The sequence below is a fragment of the Apteryx rowi genome, unplaced genomic scaffold (assembly GCF_003343035.1).
Source record: "Apteryx rowi isolate R43461 unplaced genomic scaffold, aptRow1 scaffold_106, whole genome shotgun sequence".
Lineage (NCBI taxonomy): Eukaryota > Metazoa > Chordata > Aves > Apterygiformes > Apterygidae > Apteryx > Apteryx rowi.
Window position 1 is genome coordinate 29432 of NW_020447264.1, and position 27965 is coordinate 57396.

The 27965-nt window shown below is 46.5% G+C and overlaps 2 protein-coding genes across 4 annotated transcripts in view; both read left to right on the forward strand.

Moving 5' to 3' along the window:
* The first annotated feature begins 1287 nt into the window (after positions 1-1287).
* EEF1D (eukaryotic translation elongation factor 1 delta) lies at positions 1288-26303 on the forward strand. Of its 3 annotated transcripts, none has more exons than XM_026069529.1 (9): positions 1288-1312; positions 11951-12071; positions 13930-14001; positions 21710-21778; positions 22936-23032; positions 23290-23393; positions 23848-24096; positions 24981-25175; positions 26207-26303. In XM_026069529.1, exons 2-9 carry the CDS (start codon positions 11955-11957, stop codon positions 26243-26245), a joined length of 942 nt encoding a protein of 313 aa, XP_025925314.1. In that variant the 5' UTR covers positions 1288-1312; positions 11951-11954; the 3' UTR covers positions 26246-26303. The 3 variants fall into 3 exon arrangements, with proteins under 3 accessions (XP_025925314.1, XP_025925293.1, XP_025925304.1); XM_026069508.1 differs by lacking the exon at positions 1288-1312 and adding an exon at positions 8198-9177; XM_026069519.1 differs by lacking the exons at positions 1288-1312; positions 21710-21778 and adding an exon at positions 8198-9177.
* A 1251-nt stretch (positions 26304-27554) lies between these two features.
* Positions 27555-27965, forward strand: part of NAPRT (nicotinate phosphoribosyltransferase) — a 9006-nt gene continuing 8595 nt past the window's right edge. The window contains exon 1 of the mRNA XM_026069422.1: positions 27555-27867. Within this exon, the coding sequence (XP_025925207.1) occupies positions 27555-27867 (313 nt within the window). The remainder of the gene's footprint in view (positions 27868-27965) is intronic.

A 27965-nucleotide genomic window follows, 5' to 3' on the forward strand; every position in this document is an offset into this window, starting at 1 on the left:
CCCAAACTATCTATGGGGTCTTTTTCTCCCTCACGTTTTACCCCCTGGGCCTAGGGAAGGGGGTGTGTGGGGTGCTTTGCCCCTCAGAGGCCTACGTTAGCGGTGGTGGGGGCCGCCCATTCATTGCTTGTGGCTTGTCTCCTGTGGCTTTAACAGCTGGTTCCTGCCGCGTTGGGCTGAGCAGACACCGGGAAGTCTCCCTGAACTAAGTGCCTTCCTACAGACTGAGGGGAGCAGGTTTCCTCTCTGGGAAACAGAGGGTTGTAGGGCTGCCCCTACAAGTCTGGGAGATGCAGCTTCTGCCCTGGTGGGGAGGGGGGCTCAGGCAATCCCGCCCTGTCCTCAGCGGCGCTGGGTGCTGAGGCAGGCTGCTCTTCTGCCAGGTGCTCACCTTGGCAAGGGTTTCCTGCCCGGTCGCCTGCTGCAGTTGGTGCAAAGAGAAACCTGAGCTGCTTCTCTGTGCTGAGGCAGAACAGCTGGCAGCTCTCTGTAGCTGAGAAATGGCTTGATCCAACCCTGGCACAGCAGCGCTCTTAGCTGCTGCTCCAAACTTGGTTCAGAGCCGGGAGCCTTGCAGCATCGAGCCTCTCATACCTTCATGCCCTCGCTCTGTAGGGCGCTGGTATGGTTTGGAAAAGATTGTGCTCTGTTAGGGCGCTTTTGGTGCATGTGCTGAAGGCTCTGCACCCCTTCGCTGGCTGTTCCCCGCAGGGGGATCGCTGCTGCCCTGGCCTTCCTCCCCAGCTGGAGCATAGAGGTGCCCTGCTCCACTTTCCGTGTCAGGGATGGGAGTGGCCCTCTCCTCCCGGCTCTGCTTGCATCCCTTCACATCTCCCTACCCTCCACATGTCATTCCCACCTCTCCACAGCTTCGGCTGTTCCTTTGGCAGCCTGTCCTGCTCTTACTGCTTTTTTTTTTTTTGGGTGTATGTGTTTCAGTGACAACTCATTCAGGAAGTTTCTGTTTCAAAACTATTTGGGGAATGGGTAGAGCTGAGGTGGAGTGGTTAAGCAGAGGTTGCTAATGTGCTTTTTGCGTGTTTGAAGAGCTGCAGAGGTAGCTAAAGTCGCGGAGGCTGCTGAGGTCTGTCATTCTTCCCCCTCCCGCCCCTCCCGGTGTTCACCAAAACCAATAAGGTTTGGCCCTTTCGTGTCTACATCGTTGCTTGCTGTTTTAGAATTGATCATAATCTGATGTTCAAAAGCCTGTTGTGTTCTTTACGGAGAGGAAAATACTTTGCTTGGCCGGATAGCTGTAATTCTTTGCTCTCCTTTTCTAGGTGTGCGCTCTTTCTTCTCCCTGACTTTGCAGGTATGCCTTTTTTCTCTTCACCCAAGCTATTCTGCTGCTTCTCAACTGCTTTTTTTTTTTTCCTCTTGTGAAGGTGACTTCTTATTTCCTGTCTTCCCCTACCGCTGGTTCCTCTGTCCTTGATTGTCTCTTCATTAACAGTCAGCAGTGTAGCTACCGGGGCAAAACGTCAAGCTTTTAGATGATCGGGGTTGGGTGTYGCTGTCATTTCCCTGGCTAAAGGCTTAGCGTGCAGCTTCGTATTACAGCTAGGCTGATCTCCTGAGGAAGGTGGTCCCTCTCCCGACTGCGTACTCCTGCTGCTTTGTTCGAGCCAGCCCTGTTGCTCATCTGATTCGGGGGAGAGCCAATTTAGGGAATTAAACCGGCAGGAAAAAAAACAATATTACAAGAAAAAGAAGTTTTCTTTTGCTTTAGCTGCTCGAATTGGCTCAGTGGCAGAACGAGCATTGAGGAAGGGGTAGGCTTGCTCTCTTCAGTGGCGAGTGGCCAGCAGATCCACAGATGCCTGCTGCGAGGTCAACCTCAGCTCATTGAACTTGCTTGTGGTCTGAATCACCAAAAAGAAGAAGGAAAAAAAAAAAGGGGGAGGGGAGTTGCTGTTTGCCCTTTGTCTGCTTTTAGCACAAGAAGGTACCAGGCTGATGCGGCTGGACTGTCCAAACGCCCAGCCRAAATGGCTCTCGCTTTTGTGAAGACTGCAGTAGCAGCCGCTTTGGGAAGAGGAGGAGAGGCGCTTCGCTAGGACAGCGTGGGCGGTGTAGATGTGTCTGGGTGAGAGCGGCACGTCCCAGGTGCCGGGCCGCGGGAGCGGGGAGGAGCAGACTGGGGCCAGTGGACCTTCTCGCTTCCATCTTTATTACGTCTCTGACATCACATGGGTCCCGGTGGGCTGTCATGCTTTTCCGTCTTTCCGTGTGCTGCTGTTTATGTTTCTGGCTGCTGCTGGGATGAGGATTCAGGAGCTTCTGATGGGGAGGGTGGTGTGACATGAGTGATATGACAGAAGTACTAAATATAAAATCGTTTTGGCCTTGTCTAAGTCAGCTGGGCCGAGCCACGTAACCAAATGTGCAGAATGGAGGATTGGGACGGAGCTTCCAGCAGTGAGAACCCTCCGGGGCTGGCCTGGGGGAAGAGGGGCCGGTTGCTGTTTGGACCTGCAGAAATCGCTGCTTCTCTGCTTTACCCGGTGGGGTTCCATCCCTGTGCTGCATCCGCAGGGTCTGTGTGGAGTCGAGCCAGGTATCCCACAGGGAGCTGCCCCATCCGCAGCCGTCCCATTCTCGCAGCGCCACCTGACACCCGTTTTTGGTGTCGTCTTTCGTCCTCGGAGGGTAAAACTGTGACTGTAATCTTGCACTCTTGGTTATGCGTTGCATAAAGCAGCTGTCGCTTCTCTCCAGAAATTGGTGACGGATGAGAGGGGCTGCTCTTGCTCAACTTTGACTTCTCAAAGCTTTTGGAGCTGGGAGCAGGAGATGGTTTACGCTAGGTTGAATTGTTAAATTATTTCCTGGAGAGCTGCTTACAAACCACGGCACTCTGACTTGCTATTCCTTGTTGGGATCTGACAGGTCCATCTGACACACAGCTGAGATTAAAATCACAGTCTAGTTCCAGTGTAAGAAGTTGTGAAAGATTTGATACAATTTATTTTGTGCCTTCAGGAGGCTGCAACAAATGTTTGTATAATGTGACTCCAAAAAAAACCCCAGATACATTTATTTTATAGGTTTCTCTGCTGAAGAGAAATGTAACTCTTGGACAGAAGAGGAAGAATGGCTTCTATTAAACTAATAAATGGGGCTGACTTACCTTTCCTTTTTTGGCTGCAGCCTTAGAATAATGTATCATATGCTTGGTATTTAATGACTTCTTGTAAAGTAACCAGATTTAAGGGGATAAGGCAGCCAAATAACTTAAATCCAAAGTTGCTTTTGAATTTACAGAGAGACAATAGAAATAGTTTCATTGCCTATTTTTAACTTTTTGCATTTCCCTGCAGCACTGGAAATCAGGCATAGGTTTGTTCTGGCTGAAATCCCCAGGAAGTAGTGACAAGCAAGAACCGAAGCCAAAGCTGTTGAGCTGCAGATATGATTAAAAATTGTTCTGTTGGATCTTTTGAAAGCTCTCTTTAATGCTTTATGGGAAGCCTAAACATTGACAGTGTTTCAGTATTTGGCACTGAGCAATATTAGTAATAGCATTTGCCTTTCCAATGGCTTTATGCTTCGCAAAATGCCTGATGCGTTGTCTGTACCATCACTGGAATAGCGAAATTGCTGCCTGTCACATTTCGTAAGCCACTTCTGTTCAGCAGAGTGGGTATACAAAAGCCAATCTGTGGTGTAAGTATTAAGAGTTTTTACTACATTTTTCTAGCCACAGATTTTTATTTAACGTTTTTCTATAGTGCTTGATGCCGCTGTCTCAAAGTATTAATTCATCTTCGTATTAAATACTAGTTAAATGAAAAACTGCTTTACTGCTGAAAAAAGTTACTAGGCAGCTGGGGAAGCTGGTGAGTGTGTTCCTGAGTATTGATCTGAGTGCAATACCTGATGAACTGCCAGTGTGGTTCGGAGTATGACGGCAATGATGTGACCTTGCTCTGCTTTTCCAGTACAGACCGACTGGTTTCCAGTTTCATTCTGGCAGCAGCCTGTTTCTGTGCTCTAATTTTTGCCAGTGGAGAGTGGTCGTAAAACAGTAGCGTGTTCTTTTAATTGTAAAACTTTACRTTCAAGGAGGTGAAATGGGCAGTTAAGAATACTGCGTGGAAAGCATTGAAACAACCGCTCGGGTTGCCRTTGGGTGAGATGATAAATCGTAGCCGCCTCAGACCAGATTGCCAGCAGTAAGAGCATATGATGCAAAATGTTTAAAAACAAAAAAAGTCCAAGCTTAAGCAGTTTCAATTCCTTCCAAAACTTTAAAAGGTAAATTTGTCCCTTCTGACTTTGTCGGATCAGGTATTTACTTCAGATCTGATTTGAAGTAAATTTGTACGCTGGGAAAACTGGTAGTACTCAGACCTGGTATTAATGATCTGCAGCTCAGATCTCTTATCAGACCGTCCCCACCAGCTAAGGCGGTGGTTTGTATAATTGAAATCTTACTATATGCCTTTTCTCTGATCTCTGTTGGGAAAACTTATGAATGCAGATTAGAAACTGTGTATCATTTTTTCAATTTTTGCTCATGTTCGTAAACTTTAATTCATTGAAAATCTGAATCTTTACGTCATATTTGAACTTAATGAACTCTCATTGAAACAAATGGGTGCTGCAAGTATCTTAGACTTATTTTTGGAAAATGGTATGTCACTTGTGATTGATTCCCTTTTGGAAGATTTGCCCGGGTAATAATCTTAGAAAAAGCACCATTGAAATTCCTTTGAGCCAAACTTTGGTATTGGCTTTAGCACTTTATTTCTGTCTCTTATAAATAAATTATTGTATAGAGTGCTGATTTCTAGTAGAAATAACTGCAGTCGTGTGAGTTTATTTGACACTGCAGTTGTTACTTAAAAGAATTCTGAAAACTCTATTTGCTGTTGGTGCTTAGTTACCTCAATCCGGGGGCTCCAGAATTTCACTCTTGCACCTTCTGAAAGCAGCTGTGAGTAACTTAAAGTGTTCATAGGGCCGGTTGGGAGACCCTGTAACTGGTTCCCATCAYGTTGGATAGATCCTCTTGGATGTTTTTGCTTTGGTGTATGTTTGTGTTGCTCATTATTTAAGGGTAAAGATAACTGGGTGTCTGTGGTGTTGGCTGATAAGGACGGTAGTTTGCAGAGTTAACCAGCTGCAAGTTTAATTCAAGGTATTATGCATTTTGGGGGAAGTTAACCGTACAGTAATACTTTTGGCCGTTCTCGATCTGCGTCCTTGTTGACCAGCTGCTGCATCTCTAGAACTTGAAGCTTTTTCTAACTCCATCTTTTTTCTTAATGCTCTCATAGGAACTAAAAAAGTAAGTACTTTCTAGTTGTCCTGTGCTTTTTGCTCTTTCTGGAAAATCAGTGGAATGTGGGCATTATAGCTTCTTATCCCTTCTTATAAACAGATTATTGCACATTTTTCTGAGATCTGCTGGAAATAAGTGCACTGTTACAGGTTTATTTACTAATATATTGGCTATGTCTCACTTTGGTTCCAAACAGTTCTTTGGTTTAACTGAGAATCTCCAGTACAAACCTTGCAATGCTGAGGCTCCTCCGTAGCGCACCCTGCCCTGGAGATTACTGATGTAGTTGCTGCAACTTCAGCGCTTCGGGACTTGGGAGAAAYTGTCAATTATTATTTCTTTTTCAGGCAAAAATTTTTGATCTGTTTTTTTTGTCAAGCGGATGTGCCTCTTCTATAGGATACTTTAATGGCGATAATGCAAATTAAATATTTAAAGGTGCTACAGTTTGAGCAGTATTGAGTCACGTCTGAATTTCTTGTGACACCCGTTACAGATACGTTCCCTCCTTTCTGAAAAAGTTTGAACTAACCTGGAGGGTACATACCTCTGCATGGGATTAATGAGGTGTTCTTGATGAAGGATCTCCTTGAAGGCTGTGTTTGTAATCTACATTTTCTCCTTGGGAGAACTCAAATTAATGTGAATCTAAAGCCAAACAGAACATGCTAAGCAGAGGCAATAATCTGATGTTCTGTTCCTGAGTCCTTACTGATTTAAGTAAAATAAAAATTCGAATGTCTTGCCTTCACTCTTTTGTATGTCCTACCTATGTGTAGTTTCAGTTGTGCGTTTTGCTTTTCCTGTGGGTTTTGTACTTTTAGGTTAGTATACCAGATCTAGATGAGTGTTATTTTAAATGTGCACATTGCAACACGGTACCATTTTGAACAGCACTTCCTGCAAAATAATCTTTAATTTGCATCATTTTATCCTTTTCTAATCTTCCAAATTACTGAAATGCAGATGTTGCTCTAGCAAACACGGTCTCCTCTTCACATTAGCGTCCAAGAATCCTGCTTAAATAGGTATATCATCTGTAAAGATTATTTTTTTAAAAGAAATGCAATTTTTACTTGTTAAGATTATAAAAATATCTAAACTATTTGTCCAGCAGCTGAGACTGTTAGGAGGGTGAGGCTGCCTTGATGCTTCTTTTTTTACAGCAAGAACGTGTTGTTATACCACAAAATAATTTGTGCAGCTTCCTCAGTGGCGTTGAAATGTGCTTGTCCTCTACGTGCATGATTCTCATGCGATGTCATTTTTCACTTGCTGATAAACTTGCAGCACACGTGCTTACAGTTGGGGTGGTTTTGGCTTTGTCAGGAACGGGTAGGATTTATCTTTATTGAAAGTGCTAGTTATTTTTTAGTTGTCTGTAGTAAAAAGTGTTTTATTGCCACATAACTGGCAGAGAACGCACTAGAAGAGCATAACATAAAATGAAGACTTGAAAATACATATTATAAACCTTTTTAGCTGTATCCTGGTGTCTTCAGCAGCTGGTGAAGGAGCAGTTTCAGAACTCCAGTAAAGATCTGCTTTTGCTTTGCCTAGTGGTTTTTATAATGTATATGTAGTATTACATTGCTTTAATTTTTTAAACTATGACAATCCTTCAAATAGAGTAAAAATTTAAAAAAGGCAAAGGTGTTTTCATGTAGCAAGCGTTTATCCTTTTTTTGTCAGTCAAGCGCTGTAATTGAGGCTTGTAAAAATCTTCCAGAAATTGTTGTGACTGTGAGCCATCGATTCAAGTCTGGGGGATATTTCAGCTGCATGTGAATTTTGTACGGCAACCTATCGCAGATAAATCTGCGGTTATGAAACTGCAGCTGTCAGTAGCTAAAGGGGGAAGCTGACTTACAGGTACTTAGTTTCAGACCTTTTTTTTTTACTTCGGGAGAATGAAATATCAGAAGATATTTCAGTAAGCTAAATGAATCATATGAGATCTCCCCCAGCTCTCGGTTGATTCYGTTTGACAGCAACCGGAGTTTTAACCCAAAATCCGGTATTAGTTGTTAAATCAGCTCCCTCTGCTGGCTTTCTAGTAGCAAAACGCAAATGCGTGTGCTGTGTAAGCAACGACCTCTAAAGATGCTCATGAGTCAGGGCACCTTTCTTTTTTTAGCATGTCTTCCCAAATCAGTGCCTAGTTGAGTGTGCTGAACTGGTAATTCAGGGCTAATCTACTAACTTGAAAAATATCTTCTATGTACCAGGGCTTTGAACAAAACCTTAGCAATCTTGTCCTGACAGTTGTCTTCAAAAGTGAGATTTGAAGCGTCTTTAGTAAGTGCCTTTATTTTTAAAGGGTGTTATATAATAACGTGGAAAGTAATTGTCAGAACAGAGGTGTTTTAGGAGGAAGCTGATTTTGACTTCAGAAATCAGATGTGTTTGCAGGCAGYTTAATTTCTGTGAGTTAAAATTTATGATACAAAATAGAAATACAGAAATTGAATTAAATGCTTAGGTTCTTTAATGTATATAATAACGGCATGATGGCTTTTGATACCTTTGTATTACTTAAGAAATTCCTGAAGTCTGATGCATGCCCTTGCTTTATTTGGTTTTCTTGCAACTACATTGTTGTGCTTATCTTTTAATGCTGCCACTCTTTGGAAGATGAGGACAAGGAAGCTTCCCTGCCCAGTAGAAAAAGTGTGGGTAGACAAGCACAAATACGATGAAGCAGAGAGACTCCACTATGAAAGAGAAGCTATGCTAGCTGCCGCAGCCCCCGAGGAATGCCAGGAGGTAGATGCTGTAAACGGAGTCTGCAACGATGACTCTGCTGAAAGTGAATGCAAGGGGGACCTGAAAAGAGGAAAAAATGGAAAGAAACAAAGGAAAAGGAAGCGTTCTCCGAAACCCAAAAATGTGGTCTCCAAGGTAGACTTTATTCTGACGGGCTTATTAGCTGATCATGTGTGGTTTGACAAGCCTTTTTATGATCACGCTGAGAATGTGTACAGGAAAAACATAGTGGATTGTCAGAACCAGGAGGCACTTGAGACTGAACTAACTGCTGAGCAGTCTGCTTTAGTGTCCAGGTCAGAAGTTGTCCAAGATGTTTCTAAGCCAAGGATGTTTTCAGCAACCCTGTCCTGCTCCCACGGTAGTCTTGCTGCATGTCACCATATTGTTCAGGACGTCTGGGTCAACAAGTTTGACTTTGATAAAGCCGAGAAGGTGTTCATCGAAAAATCTCAGTTCTTTGTTCCTCCACATGTCCTGACCATTCCGTCTGTGTGGTCAGATGTYGGTAATGTTGGACTGAGAACACCGGATGAAGGTTACGTTACAGCCTTGCCTACTCCTGCTACGCCGAGCTTAGCTCTGGATGTCGTAGCTCATCCTGACGCTTCCTTCGTTACCRGTTTGCCTGGCTCTGTACACCAGACGGTAAACGGTAAGCCGCAGATTTCAAGCTTGCAGGCCCTCATGTCAGAGGTGTGGCTAGAGAAACCTCTCTATGACGATGCTGAGAAGAGCTTCTACGAGAACATGTTCGATGGGCACCCGCCAGGCAAAGCCAGGCTGCAGAACCACGGCTGCCCCGAAGCCTTGAAGAGGGACCCCAAAGACAGGAAGAGTCACAGCGCTGGGAAGCAAACGGACATCGAGCATATGGAGATCACCAACTCTCTGCTTCCCAGTGATGCTGATCGCCCTCCACCTACTTGTTACTTTCTGCATGAGGACAGTGAATCTGTGTGGCTTACCAAGTCGGTGTATGACAGTGCCGAGGCGCGATACTATGCATTGGAGGCTCAGAAAATGTCAAGAACAGGAGAGAGCGTGGGGGTGCCAGAATCCACAGTAGCAAAACCTTCTCAACCAGCTGCTTATGCTTCGAGTGTACCTGCTCTGGAAACTAAGTAGGAGAAGTTTATTCTGGGGTAACACWCACACATGCAAAACTGCTGGGTCAGGATTGAGCTGAAAGAATTTGCATGTGTAGAAGATGGGTGTCCTTTGCGTCGGCGGGGTCAAACGTGTGCATGCTGCTGTAGGGAGAAGGTGCTCCTGAGCCATGAGCCTGTTTGTGGGGCAGGGTAACTAGGGGGAAGCTCCTGCGAGGAGTCCCCTCTCTCCTGATGAACGCTCGTGGCTTAAAAGATCCCCATGAAAAGAGGTAGTCATTTGACRTGTGTCACCGGAGAGGTTAAACGTTTAAAGTGAGAGCTGGGAGTTGAGCTRGGGTTTGGCCCTCTAGACATGGGGGACTTTGGGGCAAAGCCCTTTTCCATGTTGCTGTTAGATACAAAAAGCTCTAAAAGCGAAAAGTTGGAGGGAACAATTATGTGGTTTAAGCAGGCCTGTTAGGATGATGGAGGATGTCGTGTTTCGTCTTTGAATTTGCTTAAAATGGTGCTTCTTTGCTCTGTATGTCTGTTAAAACTGCCACAATGTTCCTCAGAGAAGCAGTTATCCCCGCTTCTCCGGGAGAACTCAGTGCACAGCAGGCTGGCCATTAAACTCMATGCAAGAGGTGACTGTATTTCAGTGTTGCTGCCAGTACCCAGCTTGTCAAAGAGGCTTGGGGGCAGCGGAAACGCTATTTAGGGCAGCAGCCTGGTAGGAGCAGGTGCTTTGTTTGCTTTTGGGTGGGGGAAGGTGGCCTTACTAACCTGTGGGACCATTCTGTCTGGAAGCTGCTGTTAAATTTGGGCCACGGTAGAAAGACTGGCTGGATTACCGCTGATTTGATGCGCATATATTGTGGCTGGGTAGAAGAATGCATTTGAAAATGGTAGATGACCTTTGTAGTTGTAACTCTTGCAGTTATGAATCGGACTAATACCTGCTTAAGGACAGAAACATCTAAAGGATTCTTTTTTTTAAGTCTTCGGAAAGGTGCAGTATGATAAAGTGCTTTCTCTGTTGGATATGTGCTTTTATATACCACTGGCTGAACCCTGAAGTCTGCTGGGTTGAGGGCTGTAATGCCTTGGGAGCTTGTCTGAAGGCCAGTGCTTAGATGTTGTTTTGCAGTGCTAAGGTGGAGGCTGTTATATCTGCAAAAAAGGCTCTTGAAGCATGAGCTCTCGCTTCTGACCCTCTTGGTCCTTAAGTTTGTTAAGATTTGTTGGAAAAGGTTATGTCAAAGGGTGTAGTTTGGGGGAGAGGGTTACAGTCAAGCTTTAGACTGCGTGTGCCTTGTCGTGTCCTATTTGGAGTAGTTTTCAGTTGGCAAGAACTAGATTTTTGGTCATGTTTTTGACCCTTCCCTAGGAAAGTCCATGTGGTGTTACAAAATATGTGGCATATGTTTGTCTGTAGCTGGGATTATCTGTTAAACTGGGTGCTTGTATTAGGTGGCAGCTCAAGCAGAGTCTTCTCGTTGGAGAGTTGTGCTGGGAAGGGCTTGAATTTGGAGGAYGTACATCGTATAGTGGCCTTGGGTCTCTTTTGAACGGGTAGGTGAGGAAGATACAGAGGCTACTTGCATGGAGATGTTTTCCTGGAGAACCTCAGGGCCTGCGGTGTTTTGAGCTGACAAGGAAAAGGTTTGCGGGTTGCTGTTAGTTGCTGTCTTTGTTGYAGAACCTGGTACATGGTGCTGCTTCATTGCAACGCTCGGTCCCTGCTCTTACCACCTTCTTGATCTGGTCTGTAGGTGTCCTCTGGCTTAAAATAATGGCACATCCTCTTTTACTGTTGCGGTGGCCCCATCATTCGCCTTCTAGTTGTGAAATTAAACAACCTTTGGAAGCTGCTGCACTGAAAAAAAAAAAAAAAAATTGACTTAAACCTTTTCACAGCAATATTAGAATACTTTATGCTGTTCCTTCCTATCACAGTGATAGGTGTCTGTCTCTTGCAAATGTGGCACTGTTGATGATTTTAACTTCTAAACAATTACGGCAACTTCCAAAAGGGCATGTATGCAGTTATCTGTGGTGCCGCTGTAAATTGTATATGTATCTGGATTCGGGAGGCTGATCGCTGTTGGTGCCAGGCAATATGCTACACTGGGCCACTTATTACAGGCAGATTTGGTAGTGCACCTCGTGATGCATTGCGTGACYGGGGTAGACACACGTGTACTAGTATTCACTAAGAGAGCCAACAGTTGATGTCAACACTGTTTAGATTCATGTTCAAGGAAGACTGAAACTGGTTTAAATTTGTGAGCAATAGTGTCCAGAGCACCCTGTCACGCACTGAGCACTCCCTCGTTGACATGCTATAGTGTGGCACGCGCGCTGTTTGGAGCTGCGTGTTCTTCAGTCTTTGGTTTCACTCTGGCCAGGTGTCTTAAGAATGAAAAAACGTTTTTTGCCGCTTGATTGTCTCACGCGCAGGACATCTTTCTCATCAGCAGGCTCAAATGTGTGTCTAATGTGATCTAGAAAATCCGATTCCAGATGGCGTTTTGTGGAAGCAGGTACAGATCAGCTGATGTATTCTGTCCCCACTGGGTACTCTGTCACTAAATGCAGGCCAGGCAGATGGGAGGGTGATTAAAACGCCCTTCCTTCGTAATAGGATCCCATTTATTTAAAGCTTTCCACCAGAGGGGAAACTGCTGAGTGCGGAATTGCAGTTCTATGGGAGAAGGAAATGCTGTTCTGACAAGAACAAGCTTCTGCAAGCGGCTCACCTTAAATACGTCCAGGAACTCACTTTGTTTCTTCCTCTCTACAGAAAAATGGCAGTCGACTTCCTTTCACATGAGAAGATCTGGTTTGAGAAATTCAAGTATGATGATGCTGAGAGAAGATACTATGAACAGATGAATGGGCCAGTTAGTTCTTCACAGCAGCAGGTAATGTTTGTTTTCTGGTGTGGCTGGTTTAGCAGTGTGCTGCAGCTTAAAGAGCTAGTACAGAGAGGAGGCAAAAGAAGGACCCTATCTGCCTGGACATGTATTTCTGTATTATTTCCACTTTGGGTGCGGCTTTTTCCAAGTTTGAGAGTCTTCTCTTGGGGCTCTCTAAGCCTACATCCCCCGTTRTGCCATGGTTTGTCTTTTGACTTACCATCTTCTGTGGACCATGAAGAATTTCTCCAGTATGACCACTGTGTGGTGGAAGAGTAAGGGGTTGGTGTTGGGAGATCAGGTGCCCTTGTCTGAGATGTGGCAGAGTTGAAGAAATAGAGAAACAACAGCTGCATGCTCTGAGAGCTGCTGTTTTATTGATGTGGGTGGGTGGTATGGTAGGCTAAGAATTGACCTGTACCCATTCAAACAGGGGAAACGCTGTTTTGCTCGGGTTTTGGAGCACCTAAGCTTTTCTTGGCAAGGGATATACTGGAGATCAAATGCTTCATGTTTGCGTAGGGCTACCGTGACTCCAAAGAGACCAGGAATTATGTTCCTCTCTTTGTACCCTTTGCAACATGAAGTGTCCTCCTGTGGAAGATCCTGCATCGGAGTACTGATGAGTGTGTGGGAGCAGGAGGAGGGGAAGCACAGTGCAGTTGCAGCGCACCTGAGCTAAAGTAGTTCACACTTAACTATCAGCCCTAAATTATTACTATTTAAAGCACAGAGATGCTGTAACCTCCTCCTGAAATGTAAAGAACTGTTAACTGTGTGTGCTTTTGATTCTATAGAAAGCTGCTTAGAGTTTTAAATGGCTGTCTTGCGAATGGCAAGTGTTTAAAGGGAAGCTTGTTGCTTAAGTAGCAGCTTCTAGGCATGTTCTGCTCCATTCCTGCTGCCCGTGCTAGCGTAGTGGTAGCACAGCACCTAGGACGCTTGCATAAAAGTTAGAGGCTACAGATAAGCACTTGAAGCAGATGCTAAAGAGCAAATCTCTACAATGCTCTTAGAAGAACGGTTAGACTATTTCATGCCACATAAGAAGCTTTCAATCAAGAAAAAATTCTGCATGTGAGAATTGGCGTGAAGGCTCTGGAGGTTCTGCGGGAGTTTATCACCCGCTTTTCTGCTAAGAAAAAAAGATCCACACTCTGTAAAATCTGCCTCCAGCCTGGAAGTGGACATCCACCTGAATGTGTCCAGGTCGTTGCTCTTGAACGGGCTGTATGACATAGACTTTTGGGCTTCTGCTTAATTTCCAGTGGATGGTTTCATGTCTTGGATCTTGTTGATGGGGTTTCAGTCTGGGAGAGGCGAGGAGTGACTGGAGCATGGAAACTGAACTTGTGCCCTAGGAAGGGAATCTTCCAAGTCCAGGTTAAGGCACAGGGCCTGGGGAGAAAACACTTGTGCTGCTGTGCCCTGAGTCGCACCTTGTTGGATAGAAGACTTCAGTTACCAGGGCTGTCACTTTTTGCCTGAATAAAATTACAGGTAATATTAAGGGAAAAAAAAGGGCTGCCTAATGAGATCTCTAAGGATGTGTGGCAATGAGTCCAACCCCCTGCCTGACTGGCGGCCATCCAAACTGTTCGGGATAGTGATAAGGAGAATTTAAAAAGCTCTTGACTGAATGATCTTGTGGACACGTGGTCTGATGTGACCAAGGATTGCAATCCATGCTATTTGGTTTCGAACCAGTCCTTCTTGCGGTTAATTTTGCAGTACTTGCTGAATCATTGGAAGAAAAAAATAATCAAAAAACCCCTAGTCTTCCCCTTTTTTAACTTCCCTGACCAATTTCCCATGTTTCCTATTTTTTTTAAAAAAATCTTGGTTCTTTCTGCACTGTTTGCAGGAGAACGGAGCCAGCACGATCCTACGCGACATTGCCAGAGCCAGGGAGAATATCCAGAAATCGCTGGCCGGAGTGAGTACCCAAGCTCTCTCACCAGCTGGCTACCCGCAATCATTTTTAGCTGTGGTGCATCTCACAGGACTCCACTGCGACCACTTCATAGATTTTGTGGCTTCTTATTTTTAAGTTAGAGGAGATGACCAAGGTGTGCAGTGCTGTGTACCACCAGCATAGCTCCATCTGATCAAGAGCACCGTTACTGCCAGAATGCATGCTGCTTACCTGCTTGCCAGACTGTAGTGCCTTCTAAAATAACTGGATTTGGGTTAAAGCTCTTCAGCTGTTCATTTCTTTTTCTCTTAGTGGAATTTGTTCCCACAAGTCTTACATGAGAAGTAACAAGTTACTGCTAAAATCACCTTGCTGAGTAGCCAAGTACTGAGCTGCCAGCGTGGGTATGTTTGTCTCTTGGGGTACACTGAGCTGCCACCTTCTCTTTCCTATTTTGCTTTCAGTTAGGGTATGTGCAAAAAAATGGTATCTTCCATCTGCTGCATCTAGGGAATTCAGCTTGGCTACTAGCTTTAACTCTAGACCATCCCATAAAGGTTCGGGAATGTCCTTTCTAGAGGTGTTTTGATGCTGGTATGTAAATGAGTCATCAGAGAGCGCTGTTATAACTCTTAATTTTTCAAGAGGAAATAAGTCTTAAACTAATAAGTGGGGTTTTATTGATTTCATGGGTGAGGAAAAAGCAGTCACAGGATGCAGCCCGTGTGCCTTGATTTCTTACCTCTCTAATGGGACTACTACATACTTGCACATATGTTCCATCTGAGGGTATCTGTCCTTTACACATAGTGATTTGGCCTCACACCCCCCTCTTGGGGTAGATAACACTGTGCATTTCTGGATCAGTATTCTAACAGAGAATTCAGCCTTTCTCGATGAGAATATCTCCTATTCCTCCTTTCTTAACACAARGATGCGTATAGCTGGGATGGATACAGTGGAATTAATCTAATTGCTTTTCCTGTGGTGGTCTCACTGTGCCAGTTGAACTTGACGCTCCGAAAGCAACTTTTACATCTTTGGAATAACTGCAGCTGCTCACGTGAGTGATCCAAGATAGTACAGAACTGGAAACTTGGAAATGGATGCAGGAACAGCAGGGTCGATTTGAAGAAAAGCTGGTGGGAAATAATTAGATTTGCCTTGGTTATTTTCAGTGGTCCTGCATACAGCTTAAATGCTGGAATCAGTGGAGAGTTAGAACAGCTTAGTAATATTATTAAAAAATGTGTTGAGGAAGAAAATATGTGGAAGTAAAATTTTCTAATGTTGGTTTCTGATGTTTAGCATCAGTATTCCAGCCAACAGCTTGGGAAAGTAGGGAAAGATCTTCTGAGCTAGCTAGCTTAAGTTCAGATCTTCAATAACCTGCTTGAGCTTTCAGTAGAAATCATCAGCCCTTGTCTAAGTCTTTCAGCTTGGACTTGAGGCAAATATGTGTGGAAATAAGCCACTGTCCCAGACAGATTTTGAGAACTTTTTGCATGGAAAGCGTTAAAGGTCTTTGAAATGACCTTCTCGAACAGAGTGAAATCTAGGATCAGAGCAAAATGGAGCGTCAGCTGCTTCCTCCAAGACCTGCCCCCTCCAGGAACAGAGGCTAGAGGTGGTGAGAAGGAGCAGGAAACCTGAATTTAGATCACCAGGCAGTGCTGCTGGTCTGCCCTGAAGGTACATTCTCATCTTGGTGAATGGTCTGTGGTTTACCAGACGAGGACCAGCCTGGGGGGGTTTCTTTTACTGGCCTGCAACTCCTGCTGTTCAAAGACTACTTCATGTGAGAAACATGCAYGTTTGGGTCAGCCAAAATTGGGAGAGGGTGTTAGCAAAGCACCAGACTAGTGCCAGAACAGAAATTTGAGGATATAAAGTCCCTTGCATCCCTGTGATGCTTTTCTGGGGGTTAATTTTGTTTGCAGAAATTCTCCTGTTGAGTGTTTGTTTCCTGTGAGGAAAGCTCAGCAGGCTTGAGAATTTAAGGTCAGGACTGAGCTGAAGGACCTCAAAATTGGAATAATCTATGACGTTCCCCAAAGTTCATTTCACAGAATGACAGAATGGTTGAGATTGGAAGGGACCTCTGGAGATCATCTAGTCCAACTCCCCTGCTCAAGCAGGGTCACCTCGAGCACATTGTACAGGATCGCGTCCAGGCGGGTTTTGAATATCTCCAGAGAAGGAGACTCCACAACCTCTCTGCGCAACCTGTTCCAGTGCGCTCTCACCCTCACAGTGAAAAAGTATTTCCTCATGTTCAGATGGAAYTKYCTGTGTTTCRGTTGGTGCCCGTTGCCTCGCRTCCTGTYGCTGGGCACCACTCAAAAGAGTCTGCTCCCATCCTCTTGACACCCTCCCTTCAGATATTTGTACACATTAATAAGATCCCCTCTGTCTTCTCTAGACTAAACAGACCCAGCTCTCTCAGCCTTTCCTCAGAASAGAGATGCTCCAGTCCCCCCATCRTCTTTGTRGCCCTTYGCTGCACTTGCTCCAGTAGTGCCACATCTCTCTTGTACTGGGCAGCCCAGAACTGGACACACTGCTCCAGATGTGGCCTCACCAGCGCTGAGGAGAGGGGGAGRATCACCTCCCTCSACCTGCTGGCRACACTCTTCCTGATGCACCCCAGCAGACCATTGGCCTTCTTGGCCACAAGGCCACATTGCTGCCTCATGCTTCACTTGGTGTCCACCAGCGCTCCCAGATCCTTCTCCGCASAGCTGCTTTCCAGCAGGGCAACCCACAACCTRTCCTGGTGCATGCCGTTAYTCCTCCCTAGGTGCAGGACCCTGCACTTGCCTTTCTTCAGCTTCAGGAGGTTCCTCTCCGCCCACCTCTCCAGCCTGGCCAGGTCTCTCTCAATGGCAGCACAGCCTTCTGGTGTATCCGCCACTCCTCCCACTTGGGTGTCATCATTTGGACTCTCCAGTGAAAGCTTGAAGGAAAAGCGCTATGTACTGCATTAGGGAAAAACTGTGCACTTTAATCTGCATTGCTGTTAGGGACCCTCTCTAATAATTTAGCCAACCTATAACTGCCTTTCTGTTCCCAAAGCGTGCAGTTGCTTGGATAAGCAGAGCACAGGGTAACAGTGACCTCTTCCTCCTCTTCCTTACTTTTTTGTGATCCCGTTTTACTGTTCTTGCCTTACCCTGGCTTATACAGTATCGCAGAGAGTTTACCTCTTTGGTTTTTCAGATTACCACATCTCTGCCATGAAGCAGTAAAACACAGTAGGATCTTCTGGGTTGGTGTGTGGGTTAGAAAAACTGAGCTGTCGAGAAACAACTCTGAAACAGCGGCTTTTGCAGCTTTCATTTCTGAAGGATTGTTGTTAATCCTGGACAGCTCTGACATGGGGCAGGCTTGATTTTAGAATACATTTAAGCTTCGTTTCCATGTCTCAAAGCAAAATGTATCCTGCTGGATCTGCAGGATAATTCTGGAGCATGTTTTTCTAGCCAGAATTTAGTCTTTCCTTCCACCTAAACGTGCAGAATTGTTAGGAATCGAAGATGAAGCTAGTGAAAAGTTGGCTCTTGTGAGATGGGGAGATGGAAGACTAGTGCTTTTTTGCTTTCTGTGAAATTCATCCAAGGTCTGTTTTAGATGTGCTTCAGCTGGGTAGTGTTGTTTTGAAATGTGTGCTGGGGCATTAGGATTGTTGAAGTAGTGATTTGTATCTCCCAAGGGAGAGTACAAAACTCTCTGATGCCGGAAACATTTGTTTGCACATACCTTTCATCCTGCTTTGCATGGTCATCTCTGCTTTAAACGATCGCTCCGGTTTACATCTACTAGATCACTAATACTTTCCTATGTATAAAGTTTTTAACTTCTGTAGCACTGCAGCTGGTGGCATTGAGACTACAGGTGGTGAGAGATGTCACAGGTGGGGGACGGAGGTGTGGAAAGGATTGACTTGCCTGAGATGGTAGAGCAAGTCCAACAGAGCTGGCGACTGAACTTTTAGTTCCTAAAAACTTGTCCGAGGCTGCAAAAAAAAAGGGATGACATTGGGTAGACCACCGGTGTAGGGGTCTGAAACTGTTATTCCCTGCTTTGCCCCAGCTCCCTCTGTTAGAAAAGCTCCCCAAAAAGCTATGCATGCACCTCTGATCCTGCAAGAGTGTTCGGAGGCCATGTTCAGAAACACATCTGCGTGCAGGTAACGGTCACACGTTCTGCAGGAACCCGGTCAGAGTCCATCCCGTTGGTCTCACGTGAGTGAAAGCCTCTTCCAGTTCTTGAGCATCACCTCCCTAGAGGTCACTGAAGCGTCTCTGAGCATGGCCAAACCTTCCATGTTTCCAGAGCTCAGGCAGACTGACCTGAGGGGAGAGGTGTTGCACCTCTGTGTGCATGAAATGGGGTTAATTTTTGTACAGAGCCATGCGTGCCCTACAAACTTGATATCAGAGAACGTACGCATTTTCATATCTGCAACAAAGTGTGTTTTAAAAAAAGAAATAAAATAAAAAATTGTTCTTCCATAACGGTTAAGTCAAGTTAAGGGAAAGTGTCAATACCTCCAGATACTTCATGTAGGGAAGGAAGGGCCAACTTTCCAGCTGTGTCAGTTTTAGGCCTGACATAGTAAGGAGCTCTTTGCTGTAGTTGTCCAGACAGAGATTTATCAGTCTGATACGAAAAAGTGTAACCTTTGCCATTTTTTATTTCGTCAGTAGTCAGTGCTCTCATCTCTAATTTTTAAAGTATGTTTTAGAARGTCAAACTTAATGCTGGGCCCTCTCCAATTTAAAAAGCCCTTTGGTGAGATTAGGAGACTAGATTCTAATTTCTACCCTTCATAAGCAAAAAAAGTCCCAGGGATCTAATTTGCCTGCCTGATTGAGCTTATGTGTAGTTCTTGGTATGGCTCCAGGCTTGCTGAGCGCTTCTGCTATGCGGAATATTTTGAAAGGGTTGCAGTGCTAGTCAGTGCATTACTGACATGGGATCAGCATAAAAATTGTGGCTTAAGCTTGAAAAAACCCAAAGGTTTTAAGAGCTCTCATCATAAGACAGTGCAGGTAGTAACTAAAAAGTGGAATTCCTAACATTTGGGATTTTGAATTACTGYGCTTGATAAAATTCACGAACACTTGTTTTGAACATCCTCTTGGCCCAGTTGGGTCAGAAGAAGCAACTCTTGCACGTGGGAAAGAACAGACGTTAGGTAACGTGCAGGTTATGTTGGTGACCATATGTTTCTGAAAGCTTAAAACATCCCCAGGGCAAGTCCTCAGTCTCATAAAGGCCACTTTTCTCTAACAGCGGGGCTTGACCATCTCCCAGAGCTGGGATTTTTGTTCAGCGTTGCGCCTTGCGCTCTTGCACCTTCCTTTAGGGCGCTCACAGGTTCCTAAAGAATAGCCAGCCCCGTTTGTCAGGACTTTGCGTCTCCTTTGCTTCATCTTCGGGCAGGCCACCCTCTTTTCTCCCCTGCAAGCGATGGCTGTGTTCAGGCTACCCCTGCCCTGGGGTTGCCTGCTGATAGAAATAATCTCCGAATTCCCTTGCGTGTTCATTTAAAGGTTGCGCTCTGCCTTGCCTGCCGGCACCACGAGCCCCCTCCCCGTTGTAAACCTCCTTTTTAAACAGACGTGAAAAACGGCACAGCGGAGCAAGCAGATCCTCGTTTAGTAGTCTAGTAGGAAATATGAAGCCTCTACTAATGCTGCAACTTAGCGTATACAGGGACCGCTGCTGCTGAATCGTTTTGTCCACGTGCACAGCACTGAACTGTTTATGTGAGTTTTGCGTGCGTTCGCCCCCTAATTGCATCCAGGTTGTGAATCAATCCTGCTACGCGTACGGCAGCAGCTTTGCAGCTGAGAAGTCCTYCTGGAGGTGAAACGACTCCCCGCAGAGCCGCTGAGCTGTCTGTGCTGCAGCTCCTCCAGCGCTTGTGTTCCCTGCCTAATTGCATACTGATGGGCAGGTGCAAATTAAATGCTCCACTGAGGAAGCTGACTCTCTTCTGGGCTCCGTTATCTATATTTGCATCTTCACCGTGGCCCCACTTTGGATAAGGCGGCAAGGGAGTAATTTATTTGTGCATTGCGGAGCTCTGCAGTTGCTTTGTGCAATTCCCTGGGTTACGTGTGCTGTGCAAACAGCAGCTGATGGCAATATACGGTTAGGTTTTCTTACCTCAGGATTTTATGCTACTGAAAAATAGTCTGTGGTGGTAACAACATATCTTATTTCCATGTCTGCCCTTGTTTAGAATAGCTTCATGTAGAGCAGGGTCTTTCAAAGCCCTCTTGCAAGCCGTACCTACGCTCTTTTCTGGAAGGTGTCAGATTCTTTCTCTTCACACTCGTCACCTGAATGACACTTCCGCGCAAGGCTGGCAGGTTCCTTCTGAACTAGAGGCATCCTGCCAAGCTGTGGATATTCTTGCTGCGTGACTGTGGGGAGGAGCAGTGCTGACCCACCCGGCGCGAGACCCCAGGATGCCAGCTGACGAGTGTAAGCGTAGACAGCGCTATCTCAACTTGGAATTTTGCATCTTTGGGGYGTTCGGTTAGCGACTGTGAGGCTGGCAAGACTTTATGTGGCTTCTTAAATATTACTGACAGGGGAGAGAAATTTGGAGGCGGAACTGAGTTCTGCAGCAAATGGTTCTGCTAAGCCTGAGACGGGGCTTAAAAAGCAGGCTGTTCTGCAGCACCGAAGAGGCTTAGCTGTGTTGCAGCATCTTGAACATCAGCAGTTGTGGGCAGGTTAGCCAGAATTGCACACGCAGATGTGGAGCCTGTTGAAATGCTTCTGCGTTTAGCTTGGAAACGTGCCTAGGGCTTCAAACTGCCGGATGTCTGTAGTGCTTGCTGCTTAGCTGAGCCAGCAGGCATTTTTCGGAAGGAGGAAAAAAAAAAAAGCTGTATATCTATTTTTGCAGGTGTAATAACTCCTGTGTTTGATTGTAAGGAGAACAGGGGGAAAAAAACAACAGTGTTTTGGGGAAAGGGGGTGTAGGGATGGATGTGACTATTGTGAGAATTCAGGCTTTTCCTTAAATTGACTTAGACCTTGGCCCTGATGATGCAACTGGAACAGGAGAAGGTCAGGTAATGGATTTTTCTGAAGTTTAAGTTGTCTGTGGTGTTTAAGACTAGGGATGGCCTGATGTGATGGATCCGCCATCACTAGCAGTCTGTCCTTGGTGGTGTGTGAGGAGATGTGTGGATGGAAGCCCACCTGTGGCTGTCATCAAGTTGCTCAGTGCAGACTGGTTTTGTTGCTCCGTTCCTCTCTAGGAGAGATGCTTCAGTGGCAGTTGGGGACTTCTTAAGAGTCTTGGTAGCCTTGCATGTGTTTGTGTCTGCAGAGCGAATGTTTTAGCTACCAACAGGAGAACTAGCTGAGACCTGCAGTGTGTGCATGTATCTGCTGCACCTCTTATTTTACAGATAGCAAAATGGCTAAGACCATGCTCTAGACATCTTTGGTTCCACCACCCAGCTGCTTGACCCTTCTGCAAGCACTGAGACATGCAGCAAAAAGATGGCAGAGTTCATGGATGACTTTATGCAAGCTTTGTTTGGGGTGTAGCTGGTGTGAAGCTGTTTCTCACTGATTGACAGTCTGTCCTGCATGAGGATCTGCTTCTGGCGCTTGACTGCCTCKTTCAGCATGAGCGAAGTGCTTTTCTCTTTCCTGTTGAACCAAACGCATCCCCCAACCCTTTTGCCCTTTCCAGCAGAAGACAGTTCCGCGTAGTAAAGAAGCTCCCTCTGCCCGTCACAAGAGGCAGTCAGGCCGCTCAACTGTAAGTCATCTGCGCCCGGATGGAGCTGGTTGTGGTGTCTGAGAGGAAGCTGGAGGGCAGCCTCATACTGCGAGAGGCTCTTGCCCTTTGGGACGTAGTCCTGGCTCGCGCTGTGTAGCACGTAGGCCTTCGGGTCTCCTAGGCTTGGGGAGTGAGTCTGGGCACTGCAGATCGGCACTTGTGTTCCTGAGCCTGTATCCAACGCAAAGGCTGCGTTCTGTGCCTGAGACTGATTCCCTGGTGCTTTTGACATCTGGCCCCTGCTCCTTTTCGGGTAGGTGAAGGAGGGTCTCTTTGACCTTCCTTCCGGAAGCAGCACGTGCTGCTTTCCTGTGTCCTGTAGACCCTGCTCTCCCAGGGTTGTCTCTCCCAGAACCGGCTTTCCATATGCTCCACGTTTGCCATCTCTTCATCCTAAGTGATTGCCAGGGAACCAGGAGCATGTCAAATGCAACCAAGAGTCCCATTAATTATATGCAGGGTGCACTTGGAAGAACATAATTTATCTCCATTGTTTTATTCAGTTATACGGACACTTGAAGGCCTGTTTTCTCTTTCCTTTTGCAGAATTGATTTATAGGCAAGGGCTTCCTTAAAAAAAAAAAAATGAAAGCACTTTTTGCTGTTAGAACAAATCCTTTTGAAGCTGGATTGGTATAATTGCCCCCCTCAGCATGTATTAAAGTAGGTTTCCGGTTTTTTGAGAGGACTTAAACGCTGGAGCAAGGAAGATGGGAGTTAGAAATCCAGGAATCTCTTTCTAGCTTTCACAGTGACTTGCTGTGTGACATTAGGCAGGTCATTTCTGTGCTTTGTGCCTCGGTCTGTGAGACGAGACCAGCTGCCCCGTTGAAGGGGCTTAGTGGGAAACTTTCAAAACCTTTTGCATGTTTAGCGATAGCTCATGATCTGTGACTGCAAAGAATGACTTATCCYGAACTCACCAGTGCCAGCTGAGATTCATGGGATGTGTTTCATGCTTCGTTATATAGAGCTAGTGTATTCTTTTTCAAGGCTTTGGATGAAATGACCTTGTTCTTAGGTAGCTTTTGAAAATCTCTTCTTCCCCAAAGGCTTGACTCTGCTTCGCTTCACTGAACCATTGAGCTTGGGAGTAGGTGAACAGATTTGTTTCAGCTCGGTTTTCCTTGTTGCAGAGTGCAAGCACAACCTCTTCTGGGCCTACTGGTGATCAAAATGAACTCATTTCCAGAATTTCTCACCTGGAGGTAGAAAACCAAAACCTTCGCAGTGGTAAGTGGGAGAACCTTCTGGCATGAAAGCAAATTTGGTGGGGTCCCGCTCCTGCGGAGCATCCACCTTACTGACCTTGTCTGTGGCCAGGTGAGCACATGCCAGTGTGTTTTGATCAGAGCTTTRCAGACTTTCCTCTGACTGGGACAGCTGGTATTTGCAAACCTACTTTGAGCAAAAGCTCTCAAGGCCTGACTTGAGAGCTGATGCTGGAGCCTACAAGATAAGTTTCCCTCTCCCCCTGCCCCTCCTTGCAGTTGTTGCAGATCTTCAGCTGGCCATCTTCAAGTTGGAAAGTCGCCTGAATACGCTGGAAAAATCATCTACCTCCCATCAGCCCGCATCGATTCCACCAACCCAGGTGAGCCTCAGCGGAGTGCTGTTCCTGAGTACTTCTTCATAACGAAGTCCCAACTCGCTTCAGAGGTTTCCTCACTCTGTGCTGAGGATTGAGATGCTCGTGGTTAGGATAAGTTTATTGGAGCTTTTTCAGCAGTTTTGGCGGCTGCCTTGTGATCTGGCCCAAACCAATATCTGTGAGTCCCCAAACTTACATAAATGTATGTATAGGCTCAGGATATCTAGAACATGAGTCTAAGCAGGAGAAGAGTTGGGAAACTGTCCTTACAAGACTTAGCCTTACTGTCCCAATATAGGTATGTATATATATGTCCCCAAAACTATACGTAGGTTTGAGGGCTCCTATATATTTGTTTGGGACTTACATGAGTTCCCAAGTGCTGCTCTGATTTAACTTCAGATTAATTTTCTTTCCTTTTCCCTTAAATCCAACTTCGTGCGTCACCCCAATGAAGAAAGTGGAACCATTCAGTGTTCCCTCCAAGAAAGTGGAGCTCCCATCTGCTTCAATTGCAAAGAAAGTTGAGCCAACTGCTGCAGAGGATGATGAGGATGATGACATTGACCTTTTTGGTAGTGATGATGAAGAGGAAGACCAAGAGGCTGCCAAAGTCCGGGAAGAGAGGCTGCGTCAGTACACAGAGAAGAAGGCCAAGAAACCGGGTCTAATTGCCAAGTCTTCTATCCTTCTGGATGTTAAGCCAGTGAGTAACTCTAAAACAGGGGGTGTTCCTGAGTGAAGCTATATGTCTCATGCTGCAGGAGGCTGCAAATCGCTTGCAGATCCGAGTTGTCTGGTGAAGCGAATGTGACTCACAGATTTTTTTTTTCAAACAAGGTTTGGAGTTAGGTGGGATACTGCAGCTGGGATCTGCAGTCTTTGTGCTGCTGCTGCCTCCCCTGAACCATGGCAAGTGCAGCCTGTTATTTGATGGGTTCCCCTGACCAGGAGTAGCCCCTGCCTTTGAAGAACGGGCTTTCATCAGTTAAAGCAAAACCACAGACTAACATGCCCTGAAGATGGGAATAAACCAGTCTTGGTTAAACAGATTCTCATGGTAAAACMACCTCTGGGCTGCCTAGTGCTCTGCACAAAAGAGAAATGTCCTCGGTATTGATAAAACTATTTACATACGTTTTAAAGTGAGCRCTCCAAAGTAGATGTGTTGCTGCAGGAAGAATTCCCTTTGCRTATGAAGGGTCTGTAGATAGAATTGAAATACATACCATGTAGCATTGCTGCAAAGTCAGGTATTTAGTTTGACTAAGCCCATCAGCTAATTCTGGTGAGAATAGCAGCCAAGAAAAGGCAGCTTGAATTAGCTGAAAGGTACCGAGAGAGGCAGGATTGAATTTTAGCTGCTAGTGTGGGCATGGGCACGTGTTGAACATATGAAAGCATGTTGATTAGCCCAGGTTACCCCGTCTGGTTTAGGGGTGCACCTTAATCTTCGTGTGACGGGAGTATTGTCCACCCCCATTCTGTTTGCTGTATATGTGATTGCAGAGTCTTTGGTTGCTGGACACCTCTCGGGGCTAATGCTGATCTCTAGGAAAACACTGAAGTTCTTATTTCACGCTTTTGCAGTGGGATGATGAGACCGACATGACAAAGATGGAGGAGTGCGTCCGATCCATCCATATGGACGGGCTCGTGTGGGGAGCCTCCAAGCTGGTCCCAGTAGGCTATGGCATTAAGAARCTCCAGATCCAGTGCGTAGTGGAGGATGACAAAGTTGGGACAGACATCCTGGAGGAGGAGATCACCAAGTTTGAAGACTATGTAAGTCTTTACAGCGAGCTGTATGATGCTGTGTGATGCCTGGCCTGAAGGGTCATTTTTGACTGAATAGGTTCACTTGCAGCTTTGACACATTTGGATCTTTAGTAGAAACACACATGGAATTCATGGTGTCTCTGCCTGCTGAGACAGATTTTTCATGTTTTCTTTTTTTTTAAGGTTGGCTAATACGCTTCTACATCTTGCAGATATTTTGTAGAGCCATTTTGCAGGCTGTGAGCCCTCTTACTGCTCATCCAGCCTGTTGGCTTTTACCTTGGGGAACCGCTGCTTTTACAGTTAACCTGGGCACCACCAAGGTAGAAAAATGATTGTTTACCCTTGGTAGTTGGGGCTGGAGGAAATGTCTCCAACCCACCCTCCCTTTTTCCATGGAAATAGTAGCAGGAGCTCCAGCTCTGTGCCAGGTAATACGCAAGGCTCAGCAGTGCTTCCTGCCCCTCCGCTTGGAGAGGGACGCAGCAGGCCAGAGACCTGGTTTTAATTTTCTTTGCCTGCTCTTTTTCTTGCTTAAATATATACAGCAAATTGGGAACTGCAGCTCTTTAATCTTGCCATGGTGTTACTTGAAATGACACCAAATTATCAGTTGGGGTTATCCTTTGCCCTGAGGGAGGAGAGAGGTGTGGATAGTCCCMAAAGTCCAAGCAGCTTGCACACTAAGCAGTGGTGAGATCATCTTGTGGARCAGGTTAGAAACTGTTTTAATGTGCATGTTCTTCATAGGTTGGACTCYCCAAAGATTCCTACAGTAACTAGCACAGTGGAGTTTCCTGTTGTGACTGGGGTTACTTATGCTTATTAAATAGTCCAAAATAGCACCTAAAAAGCTGCTAAACCACCTAAAAGGAGGCTCTTCCTAGAGCAGGGAAGCTGCCCTAAGAGAAATGGGCTCTGCTTGATCTGTTTTGATCTTTCTTTGTCAAGAAATCCCCTGGTGTGAGTACTTCCTTCGTTGGGAAAGTCTGAGAAGTGCTTGGTGATCTCCAGCTGCTGCTCTTGTTCTGTTTCAGGTGCAGAGCGTTGACATTGCTGCCTTCAACAAGATCTAGAAGCAAACCTGTATCCTCTCTGCAAGTGTAATTAATAAAGGTCCAGATTGGGAGTGCAGATTGTATGATGTCTTTCTTTGCAAAGTGTAACTTGTCTGGAGAGTGATGTGTTGTGAGACTTTGGGATATTTCCCCTCCTTGCCCCCTTCATAAAAGGAAGGGCCGTTGTTCCTGTGCCTTGAGACATGGGGTAACTATGTTTCTGGCTTGGGGTGGCTTCCTGTTTGAGCAGCCTGTGCTAAGGGTATGTGCATTAATCTCAGGGTAGAAACCCGAATCGATTATCTACAAAATACCCCAGGATGAATGAGCAGGAAGCGTTCAGGAGTTGCTGTTTTGGCATGTGGGGCTGAATTTCCTYCCCTGTTTTCTTTTGCTGCTCTTGCTATCCTGTGCGGGGTATTTCAGCTGATCGTTCTGTGCTTTAGGAATGAGGGGACCATCCAGAGCGTGGCCTGCGAAAGGGGAGACTATTTCATGCCATAGGCACAAAAAGGGTGTGTAGTAATGCTGGAGAGTCCAAGGTCCAGGTATGAGTTGCAAAATGCAAACATTGAGCAGTGCAAACGGYGAGCGCCATAGTGTTGCGCCACAGCGTCACGCCACAAGTGTGGGATGAAGCCGCAGCAGCACCCAGCTCTGGGCTGGCCCATATGCGGCAGCCAACCAGCGAGGAGCTGAATGCCAGCTCTGTGCGATGCTGGTTTTCCTTGCTGTGCCYGTGCTCCACATGCCCATGTTGGTGGGTTCATGCCTGTTGTGACTGGTGTCCTAATGCAGTGTTAGGATGTCCATCATGCATGCTGCACTGGGTGTGTGTGGTGTCCTGTGTGCCCAGTGCTTGGTGTGCATGATGTCCCATGTGCCTGATGCATGGTGTCCTGTCTGGTGTGCCCAGTGCCTCATGTGCTTGGGGCCAGGCATGCATGGTGTCTCATGTGCCAAATAGACATGGTCACGCTCTGGGTGCCTCCTGTCATATGCCACATGTGCATGATGTCCCATGTGCCTAGGGTCAGGTGTGTACTGTCAGCTAAGCGTGCTGGGCATGCACAGTCTCCCCAGCGCCCCCTGGTACATGGTGCCTGCCATCCACGGGGTGCCCCATGTGCCTGGCATGCAGTGTCCAATGTGCCCGGTGTGCACCTGGGGCCACATGTGCCCAACACTGTGCAGTGCCCAGGTGTCCCAGGTGCTGGTGTGCAGTGTCCCATGTGCCTGGCATGCGGGGTGCCATGTGCACCCAGTGCGTGGTGTGCTGGTGCCCCATGTGCATGGTGTGCTTGGTGCCCCATGCAGGTGGTGGCCCATGTGCCCGTTCCCTCCTGTGCACGGTGTCCCGGTCTACCTGGTGTCCCGAGTGCCTGGTGTCCCGGTGTACCTGGTCTACCTGGTGTCCCGAGTGTCCCGGTCTACCTCGTGTCCCGAGTGTCTGGTCTACCTGGTGTCCCGGGTGCCCGGTGTTACCGGTTTACCTGGTGTCCCGCGTCCCACGTGCCGGCGGCGCCGCGCCCGGACTACAACTCCCGGCGTGCCCCGCGGGCGGCGGCGCGGCCCATTGGTGGCGGCGGGTCACGCGGGGCGGCGCGGCGGCCATGGCGCTGCTGACGGACCTCTACCAGGTCACCATGGCGTACGGGTACTGGCGCGCCGGGCGGCACCGCGCCCCCGCCGCCGCCGAGCTGCTCTTCCGCCGCTGCCCCTTCCGCGGCGCCTTCGC